Genomic DNA, 11,588 nt, shown 5'->3' with positions numbered 1-11,588 from the left:
TCCATCACCATATATAGTTACAATTTTTTTTTCTTGTGATGGGAACGTTTAAGATTTACTCTAGGGGCTGGCTGGTGGCGCAGCGGTTAAGTGTGCAGGTTCCACTTGGGGGCCGGGGTTCGCCCTCCGGATCCTGGATGTGGACATGGCACCACTTGGCAAGCCATGTTCTGGTAGTCGTCCCACATATAAAGTAGAGGAAGATGGGCACAGATGTTAGTTCAGGGCCAGTCTTCCTCAGCAAAAAGAGGAGGATTGGCAGCAGGTGTTATCTCAGGGCTAATCTTCCTCAAAAAAAAAAAAAGATTTACTGTCTTAGCAACTTTCAAATATGCAATACAGCAGTGTTAACTATGGTTAATACTTGACTACTAATCGTTATATTTTTATTATATTAATTATTAATTAACTATATTAACTAATATAATTAATAATTGACAGAATAATTTTTATATGTCAATTATAACTATCGTTATATTAGTTACATATAGTTATAATTTTACAAATTACATCCTCATGACATTAAAAGGGAAAAGATGGGATGACTGGGGGCCCTGCCAAGGCAGGGACTGTGTCAGCTCTCAGGCTGGTCTAACAATGTTAAAAATCAGGGAGTGCTCGGAGAAGAAACTATAAATGTTTGCCTGGTACAAAGTGTCTTGGATTTGTATCAAGGCCGTGGCCAGTCAAGTGGAATCCTTTAATCAGACTCCCTGCGTATTTGCACAAACACTTGCATTCGGAGACTCCGGTCAGGGGTGAGAGTTCACTTCCTGTGTGTATAAGTGCTGGGCTCCTCCTCTAAGGGGCACAGCGCTCCCACTGACTGCGCGTTCAGGCAGCCGCCTTCTGAAGGCATGGCTTTCCCTGCAGGATTTGGATGGGGGGCAGCCACGGCAGCCTATCAAGTGGAAGGTAGGAGAAGCTCCTTCCCTCTTGCTAAGGCTGGGATGGATTATTTCTGGTGGGCTCTGTGTGCCTGGGGAAGCGGGTAGGAGGGAGGGGGCAAACAGAAAAGAAGGAAGAGGATTGAAGAGTCTGTAACAGTACCAATGAAACTGTCGCTTTCCACGCAAAAGAGGCTCACATTCCCGTGTCCCTTTCCTTAGGCACAAGGGCAGTGTTGGTGAGGGACTGAGGACCAGGCTGCAGTGTATTTTCTGTCAGTCCCAGCTTTTCTGAGACATCAGTTTGCATTGGGCCAGCTGCTTCCGTCACTGGTTTCTTGAGCACGTTTGCCCCACCCCCCCTAAAAAAGATATTCTCCTATTAGCTGGAAAAATATTGGGTAACTTCCTCCAAAGAGTCCAAAGAGACTTCATTGAAGGACCTGTGTTAGTTGCGAGAGGTGCCCTGTTCCATTCCGTTTGCACAAAGTAGAGCCTATCTGGTGTGCCAGGCCATTCGCTGGGCCCCTGAGAAGCAAAGGGGAGCAATTGTAAGATGGTAAACGCACCCAGAATGGAGCCGGAGGTCTGAGTTCCACTCTCCATCCTACCTTGCATGAACATGCGAATTCACTATCCTCCCTGAGGCTCAGTTTCTTCCTCTGTAAAACAGGACGATTAGGTTAGCTTTTCCAAAATATTTATGTTTTCCCCCGCAAGGAATTAGGGATTGCTAATACTATTACGAGAAAAATATTTCTTTGGTTAAATAAGTTTGAGAAACCCTGGGTTAAACAAAGCTAAGTGAATTTCTTGTAGTAGTCTCCTGAAGCTGCTGTCGCAAATTACATTGTGTTCGCCACCCAAAGTCTAATTACCATCCATCAGGACACACATGTGCCTAATCACCTCTTTCATCTTCCTCCCTCCCTGCTTCCCTTCTGGTAACCACCGATCCAATCTCTATCTCTGTGTGTTTGTTTGTTGTTGTTTTATCTTCTATTTATGAGTGAGACCCTACAGTATTTGACTTCCTCCCTCTGACTTATTTCGCTTTGCATAATACCCTCAAGGTTCCTAGCTGAAGCACTTACTAGCCAAGTGACTTTGAGCGAATAACTTGTCTCAGTTCCCTTATTTGTAAAATTAGGGAAATGATCATGCCCACTTTGTAGGTTTGTTCTGGGGAATGCAAGGGGTTAACATATGTTAGCTGAAGCACAGAGTGCCTGGCACGTAGTACCCACTAAATGACAATAAGCAATAAACTAAATAACAATTTCTCCTGGCTTGGTTCTCTCTTACTCTGTACGACAGGAGAATTACACCGTCTGCTCCATTTGGTGGGAAGGGTCGTTTCTTCTCTGGACTTCAAATTAGAATGTACTCCCTCCTTGCTTCTGGGAGAGTTACTGTTTAACTACCTTTCCGCTGTTGCGCTGATCACACGTGCAGGGCGTCAACATTTGGCTTTGTCAAATCAATGTGGCTTGGGATTTAAAAGCTGAGGTCACCCTGCCATTTTTTGATTTTGAGAATCTTTGAACTTTTGGGCGGCCCTGGCCTCTGGAAGTCTGCAGAGCCATCGGAAGTCACACTGGGCAGAACTGAGGACTAAGCATAAATTGTATTTGTAAAAAAAAACCAATCTAACATTTCTGCGATTTGTTATAAAACATTGCCATGTATCTCTTTCCACTGATTTTCAAAACACAGTTGTCTGTGTAGCTATCTTTGTTTTCAGATACCCTCTCGAGAGCCCTGAGAGATGACTGGCAGACTCTGCCACCTCCCCACCCCCTACATACCCATGCTTCGCCCCTACACAGACATGGAGATATTTTGGCTATGTTACTTGGCATGAAAGGTGCTGTCAATGTCTTTGCAGGTGGGCTGACCGAAGCGGGCAGGACAGGGCCTTCTGATCCCTGGGCCTCCCGACACATTGACTACTTGGTTGTGTATGTCACCAGACCCAAGGTTCTTCTTCCTGTCCTTGTCCTTATCCCTTCTGCTTCCTCTGGCTACTTCCTTGGTCATAGTTTGTAAGAAGAGTTTACTGTAATGTTTATTAGGAGTCGGCTGCGTGGTGCCTTGAGCCTTTTGGAGGAAAGCACAGTATAAATCTAGTAAATAAATAACCCAGTGGTATAAGCAGGAGGAAAATTATGTGTTTTAGGTGAATTGTAAAGAACATTGTAAAACCTGTAAAAGTGTATTTGTTAGATGAAGAGGCAGGGAAGAAAATGCAGATAATCATCGTTCCTACAGAAGTGGGTCTCATGCAATATTTTAAAGTACAGAAAAATTCCCATGATTTTTAACCCTTTAGGAAGCTGCCTCTGCCTCTGTTTTTGGTTGGAGGGAATGTGAGGCACAAAACAGCAGGTAGCTTAGTGGCGTTTTGCTTACTTTCTCAGTACGCCACAGAGGAGCTATGAAAATGACATTTAGGACCCAATTCTACAGCTCTTATGAGCTCATAACTCCCAATGATTTCAGGGGAGTCTCTTAAGGGGTGAACATGCTCTGCAAAATCCCACAAATCCTGAGCAAAGTCTAAACTGCTCTGTTAACGCTTCCTGGTGGGATCTGAGTTTGTGGTTCTTAAGGAGGCAAAGGCCTCAGTTTTATGAATGCCATTATCAACCCTTGATGCTGTGCTGGATACCAATATAAAGTTTGGACTTTGATTTAACTTTGGCTTTGGACTTACGTTGGCAGAAATTGGGGCTGGCCTCAAATTTCTGCCATCAGTTTGCCTTGGTGCGCCAAAGGTGGAATCCTATGGTTAAGAAATTTAGGGTTATTTTTATACTAAAAAGGGAGAATAAACAGGGAAACTGCCTTAGCTGGTTTTAGGTGCAGTTTGTGGCGATTCTATCCAGCCTGTTTCTGCTCTGGTACCTTTGAAAAACTCAACTGGTCCACACAAAGCTAGGCTGGAGGCACATTTCATCCACCTGCTGTAGATGTCAGCACAGGCCCCGTGTTTCTTTAGACTACTTCCTGTTTGCTTTCTCCACTCAACCAAGTGTGACTGTGTATCTTGGTTTCTATTTTCTGCTAAACCCCTTGGATTAAACATCCCAGTTTGGGTCTTGATTTCTTGGCTGCCCTTGGTGTTCTTTTAGAACAGGTCTCACCAGATAGATCGGCCCTTTCTCTGGACCACTTAAGAAAGAAGGAGGGGGAAGAGATTTAAAGCATGGTCACAGATTTCTTGGTGTGTAAGGGAAAAGGAAGAAGAGAGGCAAACATTTATCCATGAAATTTCTCATAGCTTAAAAGTTGATATGACAGAAACCACCCTTATTTCGTTCCCCCAGTTTCAGATTTGAGATCCACAGGAATCTTCATAATTGCCACCTTTTTGATTGTACTAGGAAATGATGTAGGCATCATCAAAAGAGTATGGGCTTAGGTAGGGATGAGACTGAAGTATTCATCAATTGCTATGCCATCCACGTTGACCCATCAGATGCCAACTGTAAACAATGAGTGTAGACTAGACTGACACCCGCATTGACGAATGAGAGTGGATGCCAGCCATAAACAACCGGTATGGGACAGTCTAGCATCTTCATTGACCATTAAGAGTAAACTACTGATATAGACCAGGGTGGTACCCACATTAACCAATCAGAGTGGGTGCCAGGTGTAAACAACCACTGGGACCACACTTAAATGTGCTGATTCATTTCAGGCTTGGGCTTATGAGTGGGACACATCTGGAATATATCTGCCTCTATTTGTGGATTACTGAAGAGTGAAATCAGTTAACTTCTCTGAGCCTCAGATTTCTCATCTGCAAAATTCCTAATGCTGATCTCTCTCTTTGAAATTTCATTTCTGAATATTGGAGAACTTCTTCCTACATTTTTTACTTCTTTGAAATTTGGTTTCCTCCACGTTTTCTTTCAGATTACTAATTCGGACTTTAGCATTCATACTATTTTTCAATCTCGCTATTGAATACTTAATTCTAGCAATCACATTTTTAGATTTTCAAACGCATTCTTTTTCTTTGCTTCATTTTCAGGAAGCCATGTTTCGTTTTCTGGATGTTATCAACCCTGAAATCTTGTTAAGAATGCTAGTTTAGAAAATCAAGTTTTCTTTCTTTTTTTTTGTTTTGGTACAATTTTGACATCTTTGGGTCATTTGTTTATTTGCTTTCTTATCTTTCATGCTATTTGTTTTTGTGAAACGTCTGGCAATCCTTGAGTGCCTCCTCATGTTTATGAATGAAAGAGTATGTTGATTGATATCAGTAACTGAGTTAGGCTTCCTTTGAAGTGAGGTAGTTCTGTTCAACTGAAACAGGGCTGACTCTATACGAAGCAGGGCTCTGTGTAAGTGGATCAGACACACTGAGAGTGTCTTCTCATAAAGGACTATGTGTGTAGAGGAGGGAACCAAGATTTAGACCTCAGTAACTGCCAGATAATGAGGACTTTAAAGAAGGATGTTTTTGGTTTTTGCTTTTATATTTCCTCTCCCCACTGCCCTTCAAATTCATGTTGGGCTGTAGAGTTTGTTCTGCTTTTCTTGACTGTCTCAGCACCCTTGATGGAAATCCTTCCCAGTCACACCTCTCACTTTTATTAAGCATTTCTTGGGATTTCAACATGAGGTAAAGGCAACACGATGTGCTCTGTTTATGGGGGAGAGGAACCACTCCGTCCAGCAATACGATAGATAATCCTTGAATTAATTGCCGTGATGCTTGCTTTGCGGCCTGCTCTGCTCTCTGTGTTGGTTGACCCACAGATTCCCTAGGGAAGCCCCTCTTAATCTTTACCTGCCGTCTTCAGTGTGTGAGTTTATGTTGTAACTCTTCGCTTTAGTTTCTCAGACAATTCAGTCCTATTTTCTTTCTATTACCTAGAAATACTTTAGTAAATGTGGTATTTTGGGGCACTTTGTTTGTTTCAGCTCTATTGTGGATTCCTTTTTGTAATTTACTGTCACTTCAATTTCAGTGTGAGAAGGAGAAGAATTAAATATGGGTACTCTGTTCCCCATGCTGAACTGGAAATCTTTATTAATATGCGTTAATATGTGGAAGTTCTTCATAAACCATGTAGTATTATTTGAAGTTAACAAAGGAATGCCTGCCTCTTCTTCGTCTTACCATTATATCCTCCTGGTCATCACTAACACATCTAACCTCTGGAAATTTTCTAGTCCAATGCTTTTTAGAACAAGGATGAGAGAACATGGAATTGATGGAACTTTGGACAACGTAACAAGAGAAAGTGAAGTATTTGGACAATGTGAGGAAAGCTATAGTGGAGGGGGGTACTAAGAGTAAGAAAGACCACGTGTCTAGGCATAAGCTTCTGAGGTCAGCTGCTCTAAGACACTTTCACTTTTCATCATTTCTTATCTCCCTTTATTCTGAACACACGGATTCTCCATGTACCCAATTTCCAGTACCTCATTTGGCTTTGTGGGCAGTGCTAAAAGGTATCTGCTGCCATCAATATTGGTATACGTGGATTACTTATCAATGAGGGTCTACCTGCTTGTCTAGTCTTTTGTACTGGCAAGGTTCTGAATATAGAATGGATGCTTATCATCTATGTTTAGGAAAAAACCATTTTTATTTGTATTATGAAAATAAGATAATTGCAGAACATTTAAAACATACAAACAAGCAAATAATTAAATAAAAAATCAGCCAGAGGGATATTTTCAAATTTTGAGTACATACTTCCAGTCTTTTTAGTTTTTGTTTTTTGTTTTTTTTTTGAGGAAGATTAGCCCTGAGCTAACATCTGCTGCCAATCCTCCTCTTTTTGCTGAGGAAGACTGGCCCTGAGGTAACATCTGTGCCCATCTTCCTCTACTTTATATGTGGGATGCCTACCACAGCATGGCCTGCCAAGCGGTGCCATGTCCGCACCTGGGATCCGAACCAGCAAACCCCGGGCCACCGAGTAGCGGAACATGCGAACTTAATGGCTGCGCCACCGGGCAGGCCCCATTCCAGTCTGTTTCTATGCCTTCACAGACTTTTATGAACACGTACGTGTTTCTACACCCTAATAAGAATGTTCTGTAAATGGTTTGGGTTTCTTTAAGACAACACAAATATCTTGATAAGCTATGACATGTCTGCCTCTTTTCTCCTCTTCCAGTATCCTTTCTCCCTTATCTGTCTTTCTACAGTTGCCCACAGATGTCACATGGAAAGCTAAATGTGAGTCAATATCTTTAACCTTGAAAAAACAAGAAAAAATTTGCTGCATCTTGCTAATTTGTTTGGAATATGGATTCTATATATTGTCCTACATATTTGCACATGATTTTTTTTGGTCACCGCTAATTTCATCAGTTAAGTTAGGACATTTGTTTATTTGGATGAAAATGTGCTGGCATCCTACTGGAAAAGAACAAGGCATTGCTTGTTCTGTTCCTTCCTGGGCCTGCCCATCTGGTAGGGGTTGCTTTCCAGGTAAGTTCACTGGTGCACAAGGTTAAGCAATTCTTTAAAAATTGTTAGGCCATCACACAGTGCCCAAGCCAGAAATATGGGGCCCTTGCTAGACCGTTCCTTTTCCTCTCTCCTTTATTTAACCAATTATTTTTTATTCTCTCTCCTCTAAACCTCTTGATTACACCCCTCCTCTCCATTACTACTACCTTTGCCTTAGTTCTGGAACTCACCGGCTCTGGTCTTCTTAAAGTGTCCTTCCCTTCCCCCACTCTCCAATCTTTCTGGCACATTGCTTCTAGCGTGGTTTTTAAAAATTCTAACCACATCATTCCTTTTCTTAAGAGAGCATGAGCTCTGAAATCAAACAGACTAAGTTTGAACCCTGACTTCCCCTCTTACCAGATGTGTGATCTTGGGAGATATCCAAGCTTTGCATGCCTCAGTTTCCTCATTTGTAAAATGGGAACAGTAAGAGTGCCTATCTCGGGGTTGTTGCAAATATTAACTGTGTTTACAAACATCAAATGTTTACAACAGTGCTGGGAAAACTGTATGTGTTCGTAAATTTCAACAATGAAAAATTTTTTTATTGTTTTCTTACCGTCTACAGAATAACTTCTGAACTTCCTGCATGACATTGAAAAAACTCTGTAATTTTCTCCAGCTACATCCCCAGTTTTGTCTCTTGCTTCTTTTTCATTTGTATCTTATTCTTTGACCAAAATGAAGCACAATGTAATTCTTTAAATGTGCCATGACCTTCATGTACTGTTGCCTGCACTGTTCCCTCTGCTTGGCTGCATACCTGACTCTTGGCATGAGCAGAGACTGACAGAGAACAAAGATCCAGGCCTCCTGACTTCCAGGCTGGATCTTTTCCTACTCCAGCATACAATCTCTTTCATCTTCATCTTTTGTGCTACTGTTCTGAGTGTTACTGTCAGCTTGGTAGTGGTAGCAAGAGGCTGGGGGTAAGGTGGGGTAAAGGGAACCCCCAAAAGAAGTTTCCAGCACATATGAACAATCTATTCTATATTAACAATATTTATAAATTGTTTTATATATAATATATATTCTATGTTTATATATTTATCTATTCTATATTAACCATATTCTATATTCTATTTGGAACAACATGGATGATATGCCTTTTTACCTGGGGGCGTTTGGACATAACTGCATGCTTGTAGAGATGACTAATATCATGAGAGGTGTTCATATGGATATTGTAGTTGGATGTTGGTACTTTGGATGGCGTGGGTGGTCATCACTGGCAGCAGCTGGGACCCTGTTGTTTTCTTTCTACTGTGCTCTGTGGGCCTCCTTGAGGTGCCCTAAACCAGCTGAGCAGATCTTATTGGCTTCGGATCTTTCTCAAGGTGGCTGCTCTTCCTTTCATTAGTGTGGATAATCAGAGTTTGATTCTAAAGTATGCCCAGGCCAAATACAAGGGCTTTTAAAATTGTCTGCTGTTTTAGATTATCCAGGCCACTGATCCCCCTTCCTTAGCATGGATAATTGAGAGTGGACTGGGCTGAAGAATGTTAAGCAGAACCAATTGACAAAATAAATGAGATTTAAAAAATCCTTTACATTTTAATAATAGGAAAAAAACCAAGCTAGGTTTCCTTTTTTTTAATCTCAAAGGGCTTATTTTATATTTTGAAACTGTAAACTTATTTGGTTTTAAGTTGATTCAAAATAGGAAAATATTTCCTATGATATGTATCCATTTAAAACGATTTAAAATGTATACTAATTACAATACGTACTTAAAAGAGGAGAAAATTTGAAAGGCTAAAGAGGTTGGACAGTTTCAGATTCAATGTAAAATATTCTTATAATCATATTTATGTTTCAACTACGTGGAAAGGAGAGGGTAGGAGTCACTGCACATTCTGAAAATCTCTCTCTTTTTTTTTTTTAAAGATTTTATTTTTTTTTCCTTTTTCTCCCCAAAGCCCCCAGGTACATAGTTATATATTCTTCGTTGTGGGTCCTTCTAGTTGTGGCACGTGGGACGCTGCCTCAGCGTGGTTTGATGAGCAGTGCCATGTCCGCGCCCAGGATTCGAACCAACGAAACACTGGGCCGCCTGCAGCGGAGCACGCAAACTTAACCACTCGGCCACGGGGCCAGCCCCTGAAAATCTCTCTCTTGATAGTGGAGGCTATAATTGTTTGTCCCTAATGAGCAATAATCATGTAGAGAAGGGCATTTTGGGAATGTATGTGTAAGATAACAGGATTCTGATTCCTGGGAATATCTGATCTCTTTCACTTCTCATTTTCATCCTCTCATCTTTCCCCATACGTCCCCAAATGCAGGGAGAAACGTGTTCACATGTCAATTGACTGGGAATTTAGAGGACAAATTCTCAAAGGAACAATGTTGTAAATAGGTGTAGGTGTCACTGTATACCCTTCAGGTGTGTAATGAGATAAATAGATTTGGGGAGTTGGCCTGGGAATTTGGAACATAATGTAAGAGGCAATGGTGAGTTTCTGGGCAGGTGACTCATAAACAAGGTGTTTGAAACATTACTGACTTTTATGTTGGGAATTGCCAAGCTAAGGCTTAAAGTCTCCCACAACACCCATGAATAATCATTTAAATACAGGCTTTGAGACTTGGGGGAGAAAGCGCATTATTTGCTCTAAAGACAATAATCTTTTCGAGTCATTGTAGTCTATCATACAGATGCATACTTGGGGATCTTTGAAAGAGCAACATTTTCTCTCGATGGTCCATTACCTCATATACCTTATAAATTATTATCCAGGTCTAGATTGCAGGCACAGTTTAGAGATACGCATCAGCCACTCCGTAACAGAATTTGGGAGACTAAGACTCCTTCCCAGGGTGAAACATTGCAAAGGGGCTTCGGCCATTGCCTATTGTGTTTGTGTGAAGAACAAGACCTGGGGATGGAGGTGATGAGACTGTCTTACATCCTCTTGTTCATTGTAGTGCCAGGAACTTGGTGAATGTAGGCAAACAATATATTCTTGTTGCCCAACTGATTTGATGAAGGGAGAACTGAGGAGTTCTCAGAATAGATATTATATGGCTTGGCCAAACATCTTCCAGGGTCATCCTAGTATACTCTCTGTGGTTCAAATAAAGACCAGATACAACCATACTAAAACTATGATATGGTTGGCTTGCTGTCGGATGGTGACTTTTCTCTTGGATAGAGAGAAATTACGCAAGAAGGTTGAGAAAAGGTCAGTCTCTGTGTTGTACTTGGGTCCCATGGCATGAATTAATAATTAAATTGAATGAATATTTATTGGAATTACTACTATGTAGTTCATCTCAGTTAGACATTTATTTACTGTGGATACTAGAGCCTGGGGTATAAAAGATAAATAAACTGATCATTTGAATCCAACAGTCTAGGGCAGGAGAGAGGCATATAGTTGACTATGATATGATGTGACAACTCTAACTGCAGAACAAATGAAATGCTATCTAAGCATGAGTGGGAGGGGTGGGGATTCAAGAATAATATTGGGGGGATTGTATGGGCATCTAAGTTGGGTGAGAAGTTTGATTTTTTGTGTTTTCAGGGAAAGGCATAGGAAGGGCATATCAGCAGAGAAAGTGTTTTGAGCCAAGGCACCAAAGTATGGCTACTTCCATTGTATTTGGGGAATGGTATAGTCACATTTGGTACAGTAGAAATGATTTAGAATTCTAATAATTTAGATTGTATAAGAATCACCTGGAGCTCTTGTTAAAATGTAGATTTGGGGCTTCATACCAGGCTATATAATACCAGCATTTACAGATGTGGCCCAGGAATTTACATTTTTTATAGGTGCTGTGGATGATTGTGTTGCAGATGGCTCATACTTGTAGAAAGCCTGCCACAGTCTCTGTTCTCTAGGGTCTGTATTGTGATGTACATAAGGTACCAGGATAAGGAGTTGGTATTAGAATCACATGCAATATGTTCTTCACAGCCATAAAATACTCTTAAGCAAAGGGAGTAATACGATCAGGTTGTGCATCAGAAGACTTTTGACTGCAGTGTGGAGGATGAACTGAAGGAAGGAGACGCGGAAGCTTGGGATAGTTGCTAGGCTATTGCAATAGATAAGGCAGATGATGATGAAGATCTGAATTGATGTAGAGGGGACAGACTGGAGAAAAGAGTGTAAACAGACATCTTTGAGGGAGAACCAAAAGGAAATGTACATGAATGCAATGCAGGGCATGACGGAAATAGAAGGAAGACTAAGGTGACTTGA

General features: G+C 41.2%; 1 protein-coding gene across 1 annotated transcript in view; it reads left to right on the top strand.

Annotated features, from left to right (window-relative positions):
* Window positions 1–551: 551 nt before the first annotated feature.
* Window positions 552–11,588, top strand: part of GBA3 (glucosylceramidase beta 3) — a 105,194-nt gene continuing 94,157 nt past the window's right edge. Inside the window, exon 1 of the mRNA XM_001497897.5 lies at window positions 552–915. Within this exon, the coding sequence (XP_001497947.1) occupies window positions 858–915 (58 nt within the window). The 5' untranslated portion in view covers window positions 552–857. The remainder of the gene's footprint in view (window positions 916–11,588) is intronic.

The sequence above is a fragment of the Equus caballus genome, chromosome 3, assembly GCF_041296265.1.
Source record: "Equus caballus isolate H_3958 breed thoroughbred chromosome 3, TB-T2T, whole genome shotgun sequence".
Classification (NCBI taxonomy): domain Eukaryota; kingdom Metazoa; phylum Chordata; class Mammalia; order Perissodactyla; family Equidae; genus Equus; species Equus caballus.
Note: the sequence above shows the minus strand (reverse complement) of the source record. Positions and strands in the feature narration are given on the sequence as shown.